Here is a 23,056-nt window from a genome sequence, read left to right as displayed (position 1 = left end):
TCCTCCTCCTCGCAATGTACACCACTGCCCCAACATCAGATAGCGCGCGACGACGACTATAGTGAGGACAGTCTGGTCGACATCCTCTTGCCTGTCGCCGAAGTTCTTAGAAATCACTTTCTTTGTCCGTGCTCCATCTATCACAGGGTCCTGACTGTGGCCTTGCCTACATTTCGAGGAACAGCATGGCTCAGTTGCGGCGAATGCTGCCATGAGTACTGCATTCAGCGCAGCCGAGCCTGTCGCTCCTTAACACGTCCGGCTCCGTGCAGAGAGTTAACTGTGGGTTTCGATTGACGTTATTCTCTATACGGGCAACTGGCGGGGTCTCTTCGTTGATAGGCTGCTAAGGTTCAGGACACGTCACGCGGTTCTCCCGCTATTCGGAGACAGGCATATCGTCGCACAGTGAAGGCATTATGGAAGGAACGCGATATGGAGACACTGACTGTAAATTCGTTGCATATCGCGGACTCATACATGATCTGCAAATCATATCAACTTCTTCTCAGCAAGAATGCAAGAGATCCGATAAATCTCGGGTTTCGCACAACCTCGCGCTGTCCGCACTGCTGTCAACTTCGTCGTCGACTGTGTCTTAAGGGTCTCTGCCTATTGCATTGGGATTAAAAAGTGCAGTATTTTATAAATTTTTAGCCACCGGGCAAAAAGAAATCGAAAATTATAAAGATACCCGCAAAGAACTCACAACACTGTTACTCTCCTGGGTAGTTAAAAATTCCGGAACACCGACCAAAGTGCGACCCAATGATGGCGCGAGCACGTGACAACGTCGGCACGTAATCCCATGGTCCCCACTTGTGTCACATGATCGCGAGGCGTATAATGAATTGGTATACCTTCCCGTAGCAAAAGGACCTAGATGGCGCCAACTGTTCATTGTCCCGTTTTCTTATCTTGCCACGTGACTGCAACACTAATCACTTGTGGCACACCATTAAAAGGCACGTACAGCGCGGACAATTCCGCAAAGCAGACTCAAAGCCCCCACAAATCCTTATGCCTCTGGGGAAAAAAAGGCGAAAGTTGCGACCATACTACACCAATACATGGTCTCATTCCAATCTTCTTAAAACCTCTAAAAATTTGTTTTTCGTTTCCCCAAAATGCTCAATTTTTATTTATGAGCAGCTTGAGATAAGTCTGGATGACTTTTTCTCCTGTTTAAACCACCAAACATGTGCCATTGCTTCTGATCCAACAGCAACAACATGGGCAGACAGTAATCAATTAATGAACATGTATGCGCTGCAGGCAGAATGCTGGAAAAATAAAAGCACCGTGGTGGCGCTTTCCCCAGCATAGCGAGGCGCAGTGCCACATGCGTGGTACTCCGCTGCATATTTCCCGGTCCTGTCAAGTACAGCGTACTGTATATATGCATCTCTTGCGCAGATATACGTACTTATTTTATGGGTGCCGTACAGGATAGGACGTGGTTAACTCGTCCGATAGGGTTAACTCGTGGGAAGTAAAGCAAAGTAAAGTCCAGCTCCCGCCTTATAAACGCAAAGAGCCGTGCAAGTGTCAGCAACCACCCCGACCAAGCCTGCACGTATCCAACTTGGGCTCGATAGAGCAAGGTGCTTGTTGCACCCACCGGTGGGAATCAGTTACGCTTGCTACTATGCTACAGGTGTGACACTAGCTGGAGGGTTTCCGGAAACCTTTATATTTAAGACATTCGCTGTACTAGACAATACAAGGCGCTGGTCACACAATCACAGCAAGCCCTCCTTGAAATAGCGATTGTTTGCAACTAAGACTATTCTCATTCCCCCACACAGGGTAGCTCATGTCAGTATGAGGAAGACGAAGTTGTTTTTTATCAGAACGCTGCCTTCGATACACCATTTTAAATGTATTTGGGCAAATTACCAAGGAGGCGCCGCTCCCTTTTGCCCCGGCGATGGAAGTGGAGGCCGCTGGGCCTACCTTAGAACCTGGTGGGTCGGCAACTGCCTTCCAGAGAAAGCGAATCTGCCACATGAGGTATTCTAGCAGCCAGGACACTGGTGTACTCTGTGCCAAGTTATGACTCCTCGACGGATGCCGGGTTCGTAGCGGTCGTTATGAAAGGCCAAGCGCAGACGGCGCAGACAATCCAAGTCGTCCTAATGAAGCCCGTCAAAGGTGAAGTGGGCGCGAAGTGCCCCGGCGCAAACAGTCTCGCTTGTGACACATGAACAACCCGTCCTCCTAAACGTTCAGAACAGTCAGGCACCTCTATATATCTGGAAAGCCTCGTACAGGGAGGGGTCGAAGACGTGAGAATAAAACCCTATAAAAGTGTTATTGCCATTGTTGCCAAGGGGTGGGACGTCCTAGAAATATTGATCGCCATCGCCAAACTCGACAATAGTATGTACGCCCACTCCAAGGCAGCGGCACTACGTCTGGCGTAATCTGCAACGGTGACAGTGCCATATGTGACGCCGATTTACCTATGTTCCTTGCCAGGTATAAATGCATCAAGCTGACCTTCGAGGTTGAATGTATACCATTACACTTGAAGCTTGGGCATTTTCGACAGTAAGTTCGGCCTATCGTTCCGAAGCCGCTACAGTGCAGGAGGTGCATGGGGATGGGTCACGTGAGCAGAGTCTGCAACAATTCCATCGTATGCCCGAGATGCTCGAAGCAACAGAGCGCAGACATTTGTCGAGCGACTGCTTTGAAGCCTGCAAGTTGCCGTGGCCTCCACGAATCTTCCTCGAATGACTGCCTCTTCCCAAGACACATAGAAACTTGGTTCTGACAGCTTTTGGACTGACAAGTTTTCTTGAAGGAGGTAACCTGGCTTAAAGCATGAAGGTTTCTTAACCACGCCTTGTTCACGATTTGAAAGAAAATTTAGCGGAAACTGGCGCGAAGTGTCGGCCAGGTGCATCGCGCGAACATGCGTCTCGGCGCCTTCGAAAAGTTTTATCGGTTCCTCTTTCTTACACAGCTGTCATATAGACCAGGCACCTGGTCCTAGCAACGAGCGGTTGCAAGGCAGGTGTTGCAGGAAAATGCAAACATGCCAAATCAGACTAACCATACAATGTATTTGTTGCTTAGCCACGGCCTGGAAAGTCACAGACAGCTCGGACATAGAAGACGTTTATTTGGGGCGTGCGATGGCTTTTATCACCTGAAGTGTGAAGGGAAGTGGTAGCGGAAAGAAGGAATTGAAGTGTTCGGCGCACGCACAGCACTCTAGCATGACGAAGACAACTCTACCCTCTCCTCCAAAATGGAACCGTTGCACTGGCTTCCGCTGCCTCGTTGACCGGCGCAGGACTTACTGCGAAGCTTCGGCCGGACTCAAGGTAGGTGGGAGAAGAGAGGTGCGAGGTTGAATGTTATTGCCCGCAATTTGGGCTGTATCAGGAGAATATTCTGGGGCGGCCGCTTCCAAGGGAGTGGTTACATTGGCCGCCGTGCAGGGTCCTTTCGTCTGGCTGGGCCCTGGACCACGAGCAGTCGTATCGGTGACCGGAAACCTTGGTGATGAATCCGAGCGGCGGCGCACCTGATCGACTTGCCGCTTGACGATTGCAGTGGGAGGCTCTACGGTTACCATCCGTGCTCCTGTCGCCGATTTGACATGACCAGGGATCCACTTCTCTCCCTGTCCGTAATTGCGGACGTACAAGCTGCTGTCTGGCGGCCGTGTCCAGTCGTGGCTCCCCTCAGTTGGACCTGCAACATTCACAGGGAAGTAGGTGTCTAGACGCGATCTTATTTGATACCCGAGGAGCATCTCTGAAGTTGATTTCCCAGTCTTCACAGGTGTTCGTCTATAATTGAACAGCAGCCGTACCAATTTCTCGTCGAGATCGCCACCCTTTATTTTCTGAATACCATCCTTTATCGTTCGCTCCGCCCTTTCAGCAGCTGCAGTTTGACTGTGTGTGAAAAGGTGCTGTGCACAGGTTCGTAATGTTTTTTGCTGTAAATGTGGAAAATGCCTTACTCTTGAAGTGTGTGCCGTTGTACGTGGCACACCAAAGCGGGCAAACATGCTCCTCAGAGCCTTTATTGTGCTTTCTACGTTTGCATGCTTCACAGGAATCGCTTTGATCCATTTGGAGTGCGCGTCCACTACAACCAGGATCATCTTCCCAGTTACGGGTCCTGCGAAGTCGATTTGGATCCAATACCACCGTTCTTCAGTCTTCCGACATTCTAGGGGAGATGCAGCCGGTGGCATAAGTAAATTTGCTATTCAATTTCCACAATTGGCCGCGCGCTACTCTAAGTCGCGGTCAAGACCTGGCCACCAAAATAGGGAGCGTGCCATGGCTTTCATAGCCGATGATCCTTTGTGGGTTTCGTGAAGAAGTTGCAGGTAGCGCTATCTGGCGTCACTGTGTATGACGACGCGATTGCCCCAGTATACGAGGTCATGGGCCAAGGACAGTTCTAGTCTACGCTCATAATAAAGTGCTAAATCGGGCTTTATGTTTGCCCTGCTTGGTGGCCAACCGCGCGACACGCAATGTTGAACCTTACGATACAGTGAAATTCTAGAACACTACAGAACGGGGAGGAGAACCCTGCCCCCCCCCCCCCCCGTACATCTCTCACAAGGAAGGAAGAAGTAATCTGGCGAAAACTGCAGACGGGTACCTTTCCAAACCTGTATGTCCTACACAAATGGCATCCTGAGGTGCACTCTTCCAAATGCAAAAACTGAAAGCATAGCGACCCTAAATCACATGCTGTGGTCTTGACCAGCGCTAAATGGTCTACATGGAAACAAAGAGTCATGGGGTTCCTTCTTCCATAGCCAGGAAGGACAAGTCCAGAAACATGTCATCGGTCAAGCCCAGGCCGCCGCCGGAAGTCAACTGATTCCGGCCGACGTCTAGGGGGGAGGCATACGGTGAAGGTGAAAGGGGGAGCTGCGTGTCACCCGATCACCCATACTCTTTGACGGGTGCAAATAAAGTGATCTCTCTCTCTCTTAAGCAATTTCGAGTCGACATTCGTTAGATTCTTCAGTTCACGCGTTGAGACCACACCTTCATCTAAGCTTTTGAGTGGGAGGACGTACTCCGGGGGCTCACCTTCACCTCTGTCTCTGGTGGTCTGCTGTGTCAGTCTGCTGAGAGCATCCGAGTTGAGTAGTTGTTTCCCAGTGACATACTGAAGCTTGTAATTGTAGCCTCCGAGGTACAGTGCCCAGCGTTGAATTCGCGCAGCCGTCATAGTCGGTGTCTGGCGGTCAGGTCTCAGAGGGCTGACGAGAGGTTGATCATCCGTGACCAACGTAAATTCACGACCTAGAAGATAGTCCCGGAATTTTGTTACACCGAAAATCAGCGCCAACACATCACATTCTAACTGGGAGTAGTTCCGCTCTGCTTCGGTCAGTGTTCTTGAGCGAAAACCAATAGGTCTATGTACGTTGTTGCTAGAATGAAATGGAACTGCTCCGACCCCTAGCGACGACGCATCACACTCTAGCTTGAGTTCATTTGTACAGTCGAAATGTACAAGCACTCGAGCATTTTTCAGACGTTCTTTCGCTGCATCAAACTTTTATTTTATTTTATTTATTTGAACCTCAAGGGTCCCTGACGGGACATTACATGAGGAGAGGGCGCAATAACAGCGGTTAAGAATGAATTACATGGGAATCATGACGATGACGTGGATTCCTTGATGGCAACTTTTTGCGGTGCTTTCCATTGCCACCGAGTGTTTTTCCCCAATAGTTAATTGATACAGCGGTGCTAGGTACGTTGACATGTTTGGAAAAAATTTCGCGTCGAACGTCAACATTCCGATAAATGACCGCCGTTCGGTCACGCTCCGTGGAAAAGGTGTGTGCATAATAGCTTTCACGTTGCTTTCGATTGAATAGAGGCACTCGCCTTCAATGTGATGTCCGAGGTATATAACAGCTTGTTGTCGAAATTTGCATTTGTCATACCGCAACTTCACTCCATGATCCCGAAAACGCTCTAAGACGAATTTCAATCGCTCTCCGTTATCGCCTTTCTTCTCGGATACGATTACATCATCAATGTAGGCTTGCACGCCGGGTAGACCACTGATAATCGTGTCGATTTTTCTGTGCGAAATCGACGGCGCAGTCGATATTCCGAAAGGAAGTCAATTATAGCAAAATAAGCCGTTTTGGGTATTGATGACGCCGAGTTTGCGTGCGACTTCGAGGTACCTGACTGCAAGCGTCTCGCAAGTCGAGGGTGCTGAATCATTCACTGCCACTTAAAACTGCGAACATATCCTCGATTACACGAATAGGATATATTTCGATTGCGCAAACAGGGTTCAATGTAGCTTTAACATTGCCACAAATCCGTACCGATCCATCTTTCTTTAGCACCGGCGCTATAACGTTGCCTAATCCTAATGGCTGACTGGCGATAAGACGCCAAGGGAAACGAGTCGGTCTAGCACCAAAGCTACCTTGTCGCGTAGGGCATAAGGAAGGGTCTCGCCTTACAAAACTTTGGTATTGCTTCATCTTTGAGGCGCAGGCTCGCTGGAGGACCCTTCATTAGGCCGAGCTCCGTGGTGAAGACGTCCTGGTAGTCTGAGAAAATGGATTTAATCTTGCAGGTGTCCGTTTCGCTGGTTTCTGTGGCTCCGCAGGCCGGAGTCAAATGTAGCACCGGAGCGCCAGCGTTGTCCTGCAGCGTCAGCAGGTCCCTTCCGCATACGCTTGGCCCTTCGCAGTCGAACACCATGAGGGGACAGTCCACGAGCACGTCTCTGAAGCCGACACGTAATGTCAGATCACCTAGCATCGCAAACCGCACTGCGTAGCACAACTTCACACGTGACGGCTTCTAGGCAGGCCAATGGTTTTGATGCTTCCTGTACTGTTCCTTAGAAATGACATACTGGCGACCAGGTGTCGACTTCCATTGCTAATTGAACGCCGCTCCATATAAATGAGTGGCGTATTGGTGGCTCGAGAAGATTTTTACGCTCCGAAACCATTTCCTAACGTGGACTTCGTCACTGCCATCGTCCATTGGCGTGGTTTCCGTTATTCCCAGTGCAACTGTTTGCATCGCTCTGGCAGCTAACCTTCAGCGGTTAGGGTGGCTTTAACATTTCCTAGCAAGGTGTCCCCGCCGCCTACAGCGACAACAACGCACTTGCTCATCCGCAACTGACATCGTCGTGTTTCGAGCTGCCATACCTTCCGCATTACAGATGCTCTTCAGCCTTTCTGTATTCCCCGGAGGGCGTTTTTCGAGCTGCATGCAATTTCAATAGAGCCTTTGGCTCTGATGACATTTTCAAAGCGTCATTTTCAGCAGTTTCAACCGAAATTGCGAGCGCTTCAGCCTCCGCTATCGTGATGTCGGCCTTTCCAAGTAATAGTTTCTGTAGGGCCCTCGACCGAACACCGCACACAATACGATCCCTGAGCATCCGCTCCAGGGCGTTGCCAAAATTGCAGTCATCGGCTATGTGCCGTATTTCCACCAAGAACTACGTGACATATTCCCCTTCCATCTGGGAGCGATTAAAAAACTTGAAACTCTCAGCTATTTCATGTCGCTTCGGGTCATAGTACTCGCTCAGCACCTAGAGCTCTTGCTCGAAGCTCAAAGCTTTTGGGGCTCGCAGTGCGACCTTGACGGCTAATACTTCCACGGTTTGTGTGCTCAATGCTGCCACGAGCAGTGCTCTCTTCTTGGCCGAATCGGTGATTTCGTTAGCTTCAATGTAGGCATCTGCTTTAATGAGATACGGCTTCCACTTATCTGTATCTTCGTTGAATGCAGGTAGCATATGATGAGTCATGCTTGTCGTCTGTGAGGCTGCCTTCGCGGATGCCGATTCCGGGTCTACTTTCACCGACTGTGGAATATCCCATCCTCGTCGCCAGTGTTGCATAGCCACGGCCTGCGGCCAGGACCGTTACTAGGCACTGACAGCTCGAACATAGAAGACGTGTATTTGGGGCGTGTGATGGCTTTTATCCCCTGATGTGTAAACGGAAGTGGGAGCGGAAAGAAGGAATGGAAGTGTTCGGCGCACCCGCAGCACTCTAGCATGACGAAGACAGAACAGTATTAAAGTCCTTATGAAATCCTCTTCTCGCGAGCACTGATAAGCTTTTGCATTTCGCATTTCATGTGTGTGAGGTTATATCATGGTATCGTACATTGCGTGCTACGACAAAAGGCAAAACAGCGAATGTTCTAATATATTTTTGTGGGCGGATTTGTTCTATGTTCGGGCTTTTTTGAGACTGCAGCCAGTGAAGGTGGAGTATGTGCTCAACCCTTTTGCAGGCATGAAGTACGCCCTGAAGTACGCCCTGAAAGCAGCTAAAACAAGACCGGTCTCTTCTTCAGGAACAGGGCTAATTGGAGAGAAATGGGAGAGGCATTTACTACCCTGCAGTAGGCGTAGTCAGGCTGATGGTGGTGATGATGATGATGAATTAAAGATAAAATAATAGCGGTTCCGGGTCAACCAAGTACAGCAATAGTAATTCTCCTTATAAGCTATCCATAATATCACTGCAGTAAGACTTAGTTGGGAAGGAAGAAGCATCGTATGCATTATTTGCTACTGTCTTCCCACACAAAGCCTACAACCTCTACTAACAGAAATATAGAGAATATTTTATAACAGCGATGGCTTCATATTTGCTGGAGGAGATTTCAACGCCAAGAATTCAGCTTGTGGTAGAAATAAGAGCGACGGCAAGGGAATTGAAATAGAAAATTTTATCAGTGCCGGAACTTGGAATTATTAAATCATCCCAACACTTTTCCTACGTTCGAGTCGAGCATGGACGACGCGGGATTGACTTGACAATATTTTCTCCACAGCTGACGTCTTATATGGTCTAATGGGAGGTTCTAGATGAATTTACAAATGGCGACCACAGGTATTTAAGTATTAAGCTTTTCGATCAACCAGAGGCAAAAGTAAGGAAGCTTACACACAAGGGAGAGCTTAAAGTTCTTAAAGAGCGAGAAAACTGTGCGTGTTTAAAGGATACAGCTGAAGCCAACAGTGCCGCAGTTAATCAACTTGAACATATAGTCAACGCCTTATATAATAATAACAATCTTATCCAAAGACATTCGAAGGTAACAGCTAACAAAACAGAAAGAACCAATTTTTGGTGGAGCCCGCAAATATAAAGAGAGTGGAAAAGGGTGAACGCACACAGAAGATGATTCCAAAATAGATGGGAAATTATTAGGGACATCTACAAAGCAAGGTAGAAAAAGCAGTCTAACAGTATAGTCAACTCCTCAAGAATCCGAACAAAAATAATAGAGACATATTTGTACAACCGTGAAGAATAGTGATCAATTTACCTTACAAAATGGCTGCTAACAAAATCAAAGAGGCAATAGTAATTTCGAACACCCGAATCAAATCAGGTGAAGCTACGACATTCACGATTGATGAATCTGTTGTTGTTAAACTATTTGCAAACGACTGTCTAATCTACAGAGTTGTTAATGATAATCACAGCCAGAACCTACTCAGTGAGAACATCTGCAACCTAGGGGACTGGTGCGAACGGCGTGGGATGCAAATTAATTTTCAGAAAACAGTCTCTATGTCAATCACAATAAAAAAAAAACGTCCCATTCGTACGACATTGGCTATCAGCATATTCATTCAGTCTCGCCTGTGAAGTACTTAGGCTTAACAATTAAAAATAATCTTAGTTGGGCCGAGTACATTAATAACATTTCTTCCAAAGCATTTGCTAAACTCTGTTCCTTGCGCAGAAAAGTAAAGAGTGCCCCGTCAAATGTAATGAATGAAGCATATTGTACACTTGTTCGCCCAGTTCTCGAGTATGGATTCGTTGTGTAGGACCCTTATTTCACTAAAGATATTAAGGTAGAGCGCTCTGATCGTCACGCTGCCAGATTTATCTTATCCTATTATAAAATGTCCTCCTCAGTCACCAACATGTTAAACAAGATTAAACTAGAAGCACTCCATACAGCGACAGATTGCCAGACTGAAGTTTATTTATTTATTGTACTATAACAAAATTCGCCTATCAAGTGACAATTATGTTTTTTTTTCCCAGCGCTCAGGTCCGTGAGACTGAATCATTCTGCAATAATAATGCCATATTTTGCACGCACAACAGTATTTCAAAAATCGTTCTTCCCCATACGATTGAAAGGTGGAACTGTCTCCCTCCCTCTATTGTTTAATGTTCTGACGAGGAAAAAGTTGAATAGTTGTTATCGAAGCATTGTAATGCCCTCCTGCTTGGGCAGCACTAGCTGTCTGCAGTATTTCTAAATAAAATAATAATAAAAAGGAAGGCGTTTGTACCCCTGCTACTCTTGCCGTTAAACTATACTTGTTTAGTTGTTTTTATCCCGTCCTCGTCCCTGCGTCCATGCCTGCTCTAGAATCTGCTTTGCCCCGCACGGTAAACTTAAACCAGGATAAGCGCCAATTTTGTTACGCACTGTCACCCCAATCCGTGCACCTTTTCCTCCCTCACCTCACCGACTTAATCCCTCATGAGGTGGGGCTGAGAAGACCCTCATGAGGGTTTATTTATTTATTTACTTTTTATTTATTTATTTATTTATTTATTTATTTAATTATATATTTATGCATACTTTCAAGGCCCGCAGGCACTACAGAAAGGATTGCCCTCGTAAGGGTGCCGATGTCAGCTGACGTTCGCGGCGAAAAGCGATGTTCACGTGAACACGACAGGAGCGAGTCGAGTCAGACGTCAGCCCTACTCGCCGACCGCGCGTTTACGTAAACGCCATCCGGGTAACAGCGGCGATGGTCAGCGCAGAGCACTGCAACGCGAGCTCTGAAAGGAGGCGTCCAGGATCGCGAGCACCAGTACAAGACCACTTTCTCCTCTTCCCTTCCACCGACCCCACAAAGGTCGGGTCGCACTCAGTCAACCTACTTCGGCACGACTCAGCCCAACAGGCCGAGTCGTACCGATTCTGTCGACTCGTCGAGTTCATTTTAAAACCGAGAGGGCAAAGTTGAGGTTCTCTGTCGGGAAGAAAATCGATTACTCTGTTCATGTAAACGCCGACGAGTCGAATCGGGGAGTGCAAGGGAAGGTTCTAGTCGGGTCGGCCGCGGATGTCTTGGCTCGCTGATCACTGTGCAGATTACACGGCTGAAAAGATTATCTGGCTGGTAAACAGCAGGAGCAGGGGCATGCTCACAAGTGCCGCCGTGCCTACTAGAACGCGGCGTGACTGGCTTGACTCGAAAAGTATTTTATCCACAAAACGCGCAGTAGTCGAATTGGCATGACCTCTCTCAGACCGACGACTGAATCGATACGCTCCTGCCAGCTTCATGTAAAGTAGGCTAACAATACAAAGATGTGTCAAGGTACGGGTGTTCAAATTAGAGAGACGTCATCACATTAGCATTCAGTGATGAACAACTTAACTTTTAAGTTCCGACCTCCCGTGAAGGTTGTAAAAATGTTTTCATATCACTTTCTTCAGTGATAAAAAAAACTGCACCCCTACTTTTGCTCGCTAAGTTTTGGTTTAAGTTTCTTTTTCAGTGCACCTACTTGTATAACTTAGCCTCACAAATATGTTTTACGTCACCATGTCTATGTTATACAAAGGGTGTGTCACCTAAGATATTACACAATTTTTAAGAATTCGCTTGAAGAGTTAGAGTTTTTTTTGTTTTTGAGTTTTGGCATAGCATTGTCATCGATGTAGTACATCATAATACATTTAAGGAGTGCTAATTAGCAGGCTGGTTAAGGAATATTGAATAGTTAACAGTTTAACTATTACTGTTAGGCTCCTTAATTATTGAGAGGCGTGTAGCTCACCATAAGTAATATCCATATCAATTTTTAGAAAATTCGAAAACGCGGTTACCCTCGGCGCTGTGGCCCAAAAATTTTGGCTATATCGCGCCTAAATGCATCCGCTTTCGCGAAGCTTAAAGGCAAAACAACCTCTCCAGTGCACGTAACTCGTTGAAATAGCGAAAATTTGTTGAGACACAACATTAAGGCTAACTCCGTTTTCGAAATTCTAAAAAAATGCATATTATGGTGGCCTAACAGGAGCCTAAAACTAGTAGGTAAAAAGGTAACAATTGAATACTAATTAAGCAGCCTGCTAGTTAGGACGCCTTGTCTGCATTTCGATGCACTACACCGCTGACAATGCTATGCTGAAAAAAGCTATCTTCTAACACAAAAGCCAATTTTTAAAAACTCTGGAAATTCGTAGGTGAAACACCCTATATACATATACGCGCTCATTCGTTTTGTTGACTGCTGGCGTCCTTCGCAGGTATGTCGATCGTAATGAGCGCCTCATTCCTCTTCCATTGTCCGCTCAGTAGCTTGCCGAGGGTCTCGGTTCTGGAAGTCTTGATAGCGTAAGAAGTTTCTCGCACAGCTTCCGCCCTCACCGTTTGATCATCTCCCACGTGACACTTGCGGTAATACAGAATGCACTACGTCCGCCGCTATGGACGAGGGTGGCCCTGGTGAGCACTCTCAATGTTAGGTTACAGGCGCATGAACATACCCCCGGAAATAGACGATGGAACAGCCGCCGCCGTTGCTCGGCTGGTAGAGCACCGGGCGCGAAATTCGGAGGTCGTGGGCTTGGATCCCACCGGCGGCATATGCATAGTTGCTTTTGCTTCTGCTCATCAATTATCTTTCAGCGAATGAATAATAGACTACTCAACTCCCACTGATCATCACAAATTGATGAAAAAATGATAACTTTCCCCTATGCCCCTTGGCTTCGGTGACTGTTGTCTTCCTTAGTATATGTACAGTACTCACGGATTGAAATAGGACATTCGGAGCGCGTGGCCGTCGCTTCATGGAGCGCCGCCCGTAGATGCTCATGAAACCAAGGTGGTGCATTGTGGTATGGCGCGAGGGGAAGAACATCTACAAAGCAGAATTGTTCCTTCCAGTCGCCAACGAGCCGGCCTGTGGTTTACCACATGCCTGCGTGGCACTGCAAGGCTTGCGCTTCGAATGTCCTATTTCAATCCGTGAGTACTGTACATAGTGTTCTATGTAAATAAACTTCTTTCCTGTCCTATACGCGTCGTCTTTATCCGCTCGGCAGGCCACCGCCGCCTACACAGCATCTATACACTTTCGTCTGGTTTTCCTGTAAAGGCTTGCTTAGATGTGCCACGGGCGTGTCTGCCCTGCCTCCTCCTCCGCCGCATTCGCAGGTGGTCGTAGGCGGACTAGGCATGCTCAAAACTGCGCCAACCTCACCGGTGAGTGAAGCTGGGATGCACGCCCCGTGGACACCCGGCTCACCTGCCGCCGCTGTGCCCGTGGCGTCGTCGCCGTGCTTATGCATGTCGTCGACTCCTCGGTGGTCGCCGCAGGGGCAGTGCTCCACCACCGTGACGGCGTCACACGTTGGGCCGTCGCCGCCGCGCGGCGCCTTGGGGTCCTGCGTCGGCACGCTGCCGTAGCTGGCAGGCTTGAAGTTTAGCCCGTGAAGGTCGTCGGGGACGCCGGTGCCACGCTCGAAGGGCCCCACCATGTTGTCGTGCACAACGGGCGGGCCGCCGCTTGTCTGCGGGTTCTGCTGCTGCCGCCAGAGCCATGCGCCCGAGCAGCAGCAGCAGGAGCACGGCTGGTCTCCCCGGTCGCGCCAAGCGGCACATGCAGCGGAGTCCTCCCCAGGCTGCACCTCCTCTCCCCCACGGAGAGGCCCCGGTTCACGAGGCAGCACTGCGTTGGCGAGCCATCGACGGTGGCGTCAGTGCACACAGAGACGCGATCGCTCAGTACGGCTGCCGCCTGCCTTACTCACTGCCTCCCTTGAAACAGCAGGGCGAGTGAAGCCTTCGCTGTGCGGACGGTCTGCGATGCTACCTGCAGCTATGACGAAGCTTCCCCTCCGGCTGCGCAAGATGGCATCTTCTTCCTTCGAAGGCCACAGCACGTTCCGTCGCAATCGTGTCGCGCGGCTGCGGCTAAAATGAAGCAACTTAATAAATGTAGATGCTGAAAGAAGGCGCTGGTGAAAAAAGATTTACAGATGCACTGGCGCTGGATAGAAGTTGTTGTTGTTAGCCTATCAAAAGATGGCACATACCCACACTGGGGGATCGGCCAAGAATGGGGTGGCTATTCACCTGAACGCAGTTAACAAAAAGGAAAAGCACGTGGTAGCGCAACACCGGTGAATTTTTGTCATGAACAGAAAAGGGATGTGTGTTTTGATTTTAAAATTTTAAGAATAATAATAAAGAGAGGGATTAAATATTAATGATTTAGTCAAAATGTAATAATTCATAGAAAAGAAAAGGTTGGAACACTTAGCAAGGCAGTCGGTGAGATTCTGTTTCAAGAATGCATTGCCCGGTTTATGTTATTTTCGTCTTCTTCCAAGCTCGCCTGCATAGCAATGGCAGCTCACTCGCTCTACGCGGCGCACAGTTCAGGCAATCGAAGAGTTGAGCGCGGTACGGACTGAGAAGCACGAGCGCTAACTGGTGCTGCTTCTCTGAACAAGGTCGCGTCAAGCCTCACCTGCTTGCCGTCTTATGACGATGCGCACACATTATGTTGCAAAGCTGGTCTGTCTGAGTGGAAGAGGAGAGAGAGCATGCGCGTTTCTTGATTTGGGCGGGTAATTGAATATTTTTTTGTTGTACTGCGCCAGCTTGCCTGGTTGCATAAATTATCCGCACGTGCAGATACACGCCGGATCCCTGAAGCAAGTCCAACAAGATCCGGTGGTGCGGCCCAAATATCCAGTCGTCTTCATCAGGTTGTCGACCTGGGGCGGTCCGCATCGGAGCTGGTATTTCTGCCGCATGGCGTGCAAAGACAGGCACGTCCAGAGCAAGGCCCAGAGCAAGTGGGCGGGACAGAAGGGGCAGGAGTCACCGAAGTCACATGGTGCTATGCCGGACTCGATCAGATGACCGCTAAGGTGAGGGCGACACGGAGGCGTAAACTGCGAAGCAAGACTTCTCAGCGCGCAAGGCCGCCAGATCGCCACCACGCGGGGTTCAAGGGAGCGCGCGGCGCCGTATAGGTTTTCTTCTGCTAGGAATAGTCTCCGGACAGGTTCAGTCACAACATGTGTAAGGTCGCGCTTCATTAGAGCCTTTGTAATTAATTTAGCTTGAGATATTGTACGCCTCCGCTCTACCCTCCACGTTTTCGGAGCTCACCGCCCAAGCGTCCTCTGCGAGCATATACAAAAGCGCGGAAGTCATTTTCCGGTTTAACAGCGTCGCTACGGCGGCCGAGGACTCCTAGCGTTGTTCACCGCGGGCATCCGCTGGGGTTTCGCGAGGGTTTCGTTTGCAGGCATTCGTGGCGGCACCGAAGGGCCTGCCTCCGCCATTCGACACTTCCTGGCTAGAAGAACTCGTCATCCTTGGAGAAGTGACACGCAGGTGTGGTGGTGAAATGGGAAAAGGGAAAGGGCGTCACGCAATAAGGCCGAGGACTGCCGCGGGGAGTGGGTGTTCGGAATGCTTTCTCGGTGTGCTTCTTACTTTGTTTTAACCAAGGCCTGCATGGGCTCGAGGTTGTGTCCAACCTTCAGGGGCTGTGGCTACCTTGTATTAAAGCTTCATTGGTTACCGAAGTTTGGGGCGGGCCTTCAAACATACCCGCCCTAATTTCTTTATTCGCGAAACGTATAAAAATACAAGAAAATGCACTGTACAGCAGTCAAGTTAGAGGCTCCGTGCTTAGCACGTACTTCAAAAATACCTGGGCTCTAACCGAGACCTCCGATCGGTAAGTAAGGTGTTCGGGTGTTGTTTCTGTGTGTGACATAAGTTCTTTTAAGTTACGGATCGCTCAATTCGTATGTGTCACTGCTTATGTAACTTGAAGTGGTCTCCATTGTATATGCATGCAAATATATTTCCTCGTCTTCCTCGCCTCTATCATCTAGCGCCTTCTCCGTCCCCACCGCCGAATCATCAACTTTTCGAAGAGCCTAATCCATTCCGACGAACGCAACGAACCGTCTTTTAAGTTTAGTACTTGCTCCACCCACCGAGGCTTGTGTGAGGTGTGCATTTCGACGTATCCGTCGTACCCGTACTGTGAGGGAGAATTTTTAATTACGTTCTGATCATCCTGTGCCAAAAGAGTCGGAGTTCAGAACACGCCTTAAGAGTACGGATGGCGCCTGCGGAGTCTGTGAGAATGCCACTGTGGCTTCGAGGGACGAAAGGCGTGGACAGAGGGCGCTCAAAGCGTCCCATATGGCCAACATCTCCGCCTGTGTCGACGCCCGGGCAGGGGGGAAACGCATCAGCGGATTGCTATTTCTATTTTGTATTTATGCGGGTCAGAGGCCGATTGTTCTTAACCTTGTGATAAAGCTAAGGTATAGTATATCTGGAAGAAAAACACCTGTGCATATGTGCTCCATTCACACCTGTAATGCAGGGTTGCAGTGTGCAGAAGTATTCTTGTGAAGTTATCATGCGGTTGCGAAGCAAGATTCTGTTCTCACAATAACACCACAAAGTTGTAACGGGAGCAACTTTATGAAAACAGGCGACCGAATACTTGATGCTGTTGGTCCTGCGGGACGGCATGTTTGCTGTCTACATGAATTACCGGCTCGCCATTCTCCCTGGGCTTGTGTTTTCATTAAGTTTACACTAACACTTCTCAGCCGAAATCAGTGAAAAGCACAGCTGAACTGGAAATTTGGGTACTGTGCTGCTAAAGAAACAGAATTGTGCTCCTGTCTTCTCTGTCCTATTGTGGACATCCAAACCTGGATTTGTGCAAAAAAATAACACATCAAAAATACGTGGTCATGTCTTTCTTTATTTGAAACTACCAAAAACAGGTTCCTGACAGGGAGGTCCTGGCAGGGCAGTCAGGTTGTAAGCACTCTGCAAAGAAGCGACTATCATGTATTCGGCACAGATAACTGCACAATGAAACCACATCTTGGGTTAAAATAAAACAGTGTATGCAGAAATGTATAATATATCCACAGAAAAGGAAAAACATGAAACAGTAATATCACATAGCGGCTACAAAACACCATGCAAGACCAAGTATACAGCCACAAAATTACCATAGTCAACAGGAGAAAAGAATAGAAAGGTAAAACACGATAAAACAGCAGGAAGAAGTTTTGGAATCCTCTGAAACAAGACGGAAACCAACATGCAAAGAAAACACAAGGCTGTAAAAAGTTTTAATCGGTACCAAGACAATTAAAAAACACGAACTGGTTTGACTGAGGCATTCGTTCGTGCCAGAGCCGTACCTTGGTTGCCTACAGGGTACCCCTGATTATGCAAATGGAAGAAAAATGTGCTTATAAAAAGGAACAACTCTAAGGGAAAAAAAGCTTGGAGATGAAGAAAAAACAATATGTGATGCCAGGCATTACACATCTGGTTATTACGCAGTTACCGCAAGCGACAGAATTATCCAAAACTGTTCTGCACTTAGATGAAGCAAAAGAAACGAAGCATACATTTAGGGCATTTCCAAAAGTAGTGAGAAATTTCCTCAGTCTGACTTCCACTCAGGCAAAAAGGGAAAACACGGTTTGTTTTAGTGTTATGTGTGACGGACCCACCACCACCCGCAGACAGGAGAAATGCCTGCGTCGTCACATCATATTACACCTGTTCACACCATGCAAGTGGCAAACGCATTAGCAACACCTCTCTCGCATCACATCCTGGCCTGTTTGTGCCACTTCCCTAGACTATGAATACATTAAGACCTTTTTGATATGTTGCCAGTTGATAGCTCTCAAAATCGCGGACAGCAGAAATGTCTCCTCCTAGAATTACAAATACAACACCATGCGACAGGTTTCCCCAGCTGCCAAAGTTACAATTTCGACGCATTCTGGTTCGTATAATGTTTAATGGCTATCCGTAGGTGCGCAAACATTTAAACGGGCCAAACATGGCAGCAAGCAACATGAAAAACTAGGATGCAGCAGCAGTCACATACTGCGGTGTAGTGTGCGCGATGTTGGCACATGCTATATAAACCCCGGGCGGTCTAAACTAATCCGAAGGCCTCCAATACGGCGTCCCTCGCAACCCATGTGTCAATTCACGACTTTAAACTGCTTTGATTCAATTACTACTACGATGCGCTTACATACGAGCCGCCGAAGTGCGGAGAAGGCAGCATGAAAAGCAAAGCACTCACTAAGACAGTCAGCTGCAACATCGCTTCCTTGCACTGCACAAATGCAAGGAGGGCGAAGCATTTGAAGGTGACCACAAAGAGATTTTGGCTGCTTTTACTACCAACAGACCGAATGCCTAGCGAATTTCGTTCCGCACTTGAAACAATGCACATATGGACTGATTTCTGCGAGCTCGGGAAGCCATTGAAAGCTTATGCAAAGAAACGCCAGTCGACATTTGTGCTGTCAGCTGCCAGAACGCTTTTTCGCACTACAAATATGCAAAGGGGTGAAGCATCTGAGGTTGACCGGAAAGAGATTCCTTCGCTGGTTTTACTATCGACAGACCGGATGTCATCCAATATTCGCCTGGATAATGTGGACAACCACCCGCAGACATGAGAAATGTCTGCGTCGTCACAGCATATTACAACTGTTCACACCATGGAAGTGGCACAAGCACTAGCAGCACCTCTCGCATCACATCATGGCATTCGTGCCACACAAGAACAACTTGAGCACAAGTGGCGCCAGCACTGGGGGCACCTCTCTCTCACGTACCACCCAGGCGAGTTAGTGCCACTTGGCTGCAGACCACAACTGTACACACTGAGCACACCACTGGAAAGCAGGACCACCACTATAAGCAACTTTTACACTGCAGAGCCCACTAATGCTTTTTCACAAGGCAGAGACAGACACTGCTGGGACAGGACAAACTTTTCATACTAAACATTCTAAATGGTTGTCGCCCATTCACACTGCAGCATTCGTGGCACACAAAATCAACTTGAGCACAAGTGGCGCCAGCACTGGGAGCACCTCTCACTGGTGTACCACCCAGGCCAGATAGTGCCACTGCCTACATAACATCACAGGTCAGCACACTCACTCACGAGTGCACTCGCATCGCATGCATGTGACACAAGTGTGATGACGTGAGTGTGAGTGGGTGGTCGCGTGTGTGAGCGAGTGGCTGTCAGTACGAGTGGTCATGAGTGTGAGTGCGATTGAGTGGATGTGAGTGAGAGCGTGACTGAACTCTTAACTGTGTCTCATTATCTGCCGTTTTCTCAGCATATCAGCAGGCTCATATTAATGAAACTATTCCATACCTCCAATTACACAAAGCAAATTTAATTTTTAACTGCTGCTTGACTTGACAGCTGTCAAACATATTTCCAGCCTAAGTTTAAATGACAGCATTGTTTACTGTATTTTTTCCTTTCATATAGCAGTGCTGGCCATCTAAAGATGAGCTACCAAACAAATGCCACACTCCACAAGTGTGCATTTTATAGTGTCCTCCCTCCAATAACGCTTTCCTTATCATGCCCACAGCGTGAAGGTCACTGGTGATCCCCCATAGCTGCTTTACCCTTCTTTTAGATTTCTATGCATTTGCATACTTGTTACACGAAAACAAATAGTCTAAAATTTAGGGGTGTGCACATAATAGAAAGGTTGAATAGTTAGCGAAGCTGCTGCGGTTGCTCATTGTAATTGTATTCAGGAGAGCTTTACGTAGTCGTGCTCTCTCAGAATGTGGATACATGGATTATAATGCGCGATGCGGATAGGTGGCCCCTGTTGACATTCAAGCTGTTGTCTCACATGCTCCCCTTGAGAACATGTTCCAGCATATGTAGAAGCGGTGGCATTGCTGCGTTCGGGCCAATACCTTGACTGCTCTTCTTGTCGCTTATTGGCAGGAATTGGCCTAGGCTGAGGTGGTTCCTCCTCTTTGTCGGCACACCCCCTGACAACCTGCGCAAGTTTTCCAATGTATTCACGCACCAATGCTCCCACTTGTGGGTCAGTTGATGTTTTTTACTGAATTTGCGTGTAAGAGCAGCAAGCTCAATGTGAATACCTGCAAGCACATTTGAGTCTTATGACTGAATCATGTCACCTTGAATGCTCTCAAATAGTGCTGCAGGATCATCCACTGGGAATGAATCATTTGCTGATGTGTCCTCACTGACTGACTCGTGAACAGGAGGTTCATTCAGTGTGAATGAATGATCATCTGCAGATACCAAAACAGAAGATGGATCCTCAATGATCGGATCGCGAACAGTTGCATCCCTTCTCCGCAGCTCCCACTGCACAACTGCATGGATATGTTCGCACATTTTCATGCACAGATAAAAATACCTACAGCTGCAGTGGAACAACAAGTGTTACATTCAGGGCAGCTAAGCATGCACCCTTGGCACTGTGTGTCCTTCCTGACAACAGTGTTGTCAGGATGTATTGTTGTCAGGACGTTCTTCAGATCACGACTGCACAGACCACTTTCCATCAGAAAGTCTGGTCACGCCAGACTTGGAGACTTCCACTCCTGCAGCATGCTTCTTGAAACAGTCTGCTGTGCGATGGTCTGCCCTGCGCTTCACATGACAGATCAGCTGTTTCATTACCCAGTCAGTGGACAATTTCGTCAAAGACACCAGCAGCCTGTCGAACCGCCAGTTCTGAAACCCTCCCAAATAACTTTTCTTGAGCTCGTTACGCATTGACTCAAGATGGTTGTTAGTAGTCAATCCGGTGTCCTGCCTGTAGAAAAGAGCCCACTGTTCCGGGCGCTTAGCATATACTCTCCGAAAGTACTCAACAAACTTAACGCACTCAACAAACTCCTTTAAAGTACGGAACTCTGACAGCTCCTTGTGAAAGTCCTCTTCGCTTCTGCTGGTCCACAATGCATTCAACTTCTCCTGAACAACTTCTCGGCTTTGGCTGTCAGTTACCTTGGTCATGTTGCACTTCCAGTTCCATCTGACGTGCCACACACACTACATGCGTTTCACAGGGTTCCCCATGACCCGCGCCCATGCATTTGCATATGCTGGTGCATCATCTGACATGAATGCACCACAGCTAACTCGTTTGCCAAGCCTGTCCCTGATAGCAGCAAAACATCTTTCCATGACATCCTCAGACACACTACAAGAGAGGAGGAAGGCACACAGAATGCCTGACCCAGTATTTCTTATCACCATCACAGTTCTAAGTTGGTGCTTATAGCGACTTGTGCCATGAGTTGAATCAACACACACTGCTCTTTGACTATGCTTTAGCAGCATGTCACCCTGGGTAGTGTTCATCATTGCCATCACAAACTCACCAATGCCTTCTTCTGTCAGCTTTTCTCCCTCTGCATACAACAAAGCACCATGATCCTGTAGCTCGACGATCCACTTCTGTGTACTGACATAGTCATCACGATCTTTCTCCACTTCACTGCCAATATTAAACATCTTTATGTTTTGAACCTCTGATGAGGTCAAAAGGTGAAGCCGGTCCAGTGGAGCTCTGGCAGGCGAACGAGCATCTGAAAGAATAACCCTACGAGGGACCTTCAGCTTCAGCTTGCATGCAATGTCTTTTTGGTCAGAAATCGACAAGGGCTGGCACCGTAGCTCTTTCTCATGGCCGTAGTGTTCAGCTTGATAGTCCACTACCATATTTCCATTTTTTTCAATGACATCCATTGTCGCCAAGCGGTTCCTCTCACATTTCACACTACCATGAACCTTTGATTGGCGCTTACCTCTTGCTGTCTTCACATATAACCCTGAGCGATGACAAGCCAGATACTTCTTTGTCCTTCCAGATGCCAGATGTTTCGTACCCCCTGACAGAACAAAGTGGACAAGCTCAGTCTTTTCCTCATGATCCTTCCAGCTTTCAAAATCTGCAAAAAAGGAACAGGCATCAATATGAGTTAAGCTACAGCAAGCAATCCCCAGAACAGCAAGTAAATTACTGCAAATTGATTGCAATAATGTTTCCTCCTGGCACCGAATGATGCTTCATTTTTTTTCATATGCATGCATTCCTTATTCTGGAAGGCTTATTCTCAGCTGACACGTATTCCAAATAATGTAGACAGGTTTTTCTTGTTGCCATATTTATTTCCAGCCACCTGAATGTGGTCCTATGCCTATCTCGGCTCATTTCGCAGCTGTTTAACGATATAAGCCATGTGTATGCAAACCTTATAACATGCCTCAGCGTAAAACAGAAAGTGCGCGTAATCTGGCCCGAACTGCTACACAAAAAGGGTGAAGTTCTTCAAAAGGCTCTTGTGCCACGAATCAACATTAATTCGATAGAGGCGAAATTCTAGAGGCTCGTGTGCTGTGTAATGTCAGTGCACATGAAAGAATCTCTGGTGGTCGAAATTTCCAGATCCTTTCACTACGGCGTATCTGATAGCCTGAGTCGTTTTGAGACGTTAAACCCCATAAACTAAACTAAACTTATAAGCAGTCTATTTCATTACGGTAATGTTTCGATTCTGGCTCATTGCAGACAGAAGGCTTGCATGCACTGGCATCAAAAAATGAAATCAGGTGCCTGAAGTTACGGAACACGGAATGACATGACTACTGCTACAGTTCTGTTAAAACACAGCACTTCAGCATTGCAGTTCCATCCTTAACAGACCCTGCATTCCTTTCTGGAGCTAACCCTGGCATCAAATTTTTCCATCATGTTTTAATCGCAATAACACCTGTAGAAACTAGTGAAATTTGAAGGTTATCGCACCTGTTCCACCTAACACGAACCAATAAATTTTTCCTGTCATGATGGGCACTTGGTGCACAACAAAAATGATTACATGATATAGAAAAATCGCAGTGCACACTTAGGCTCCGCCTTAAGGGTGTGACGCAATAGCTGTAATGTGTACCATATGTGCGGAATTCATCATTCTTGACTTCACATTCATCCGTGGACTTCATACCACACCAGGCACAGTGGTGCAGCAGTTAAGCGATCTGCCACTGACCTGCGATGGCAGGTGCTGTCACAGGTGAGGTGGCGGGCCTTGTGCACCGGTGGGGGTTGCCCTTCTGAGAAACTTCTCACAATCAATAATTTGTCCG

The 23,056-nt window shown here is 47.8% G+C and overlaps 1 protein-coding gene across 1 annotated transcript; it reads right to left on the bottom strand.

Annotated features, from left to right (window-relative positions):
* Positions 1–3,113: 3,113 nt before the first annotated feature.
* LOC144108117 (uncharacterized) lies at positions 3,114–13,358 on the bottom strand. Its single transcript, XM_077641400.1, has 3 exons — positions 13,313–13,358; positions 5,079–5,294; positions 3,114–3,708 (listed from the first exon to the last, which is right to left on the bottom strand). The coding sequence occupies exons 1-3, from the start codon at positions 13,353–13,355 to the stop codon at positions 3,308–3,310; spliced, it is 660 nt and encodes a 219-aa protein (XP_077497526.1). The 5' UTR covers positions 13,356–13,358; the 3' UTR covers positions 3,114–3,307.
* Between the last annotated feature and the right edge of the window lie 9,698 nt (positions 13,359–23,056).

Source organism: Amblyomma americanum, chromosome 1, assembly GCF_052857255.1.
Source record: "Amblyomma americanum isolate KBUSLIRL-KWMA chromosome 1, ASM5285725v1, whole genome shotgun sequence".
In the NCBI taxonomy this organism is placed as follows: Eukaryota; Metazoa; Arthropoda; class Arachnida; order Ixodida; family Ixodidae; genus Amblyomma; species Amblyomma americanum.
Note: the sequence above shows the minus strand (reverse complement) of the source record. Positions and strands in the feature narration are given on the sequence as shown.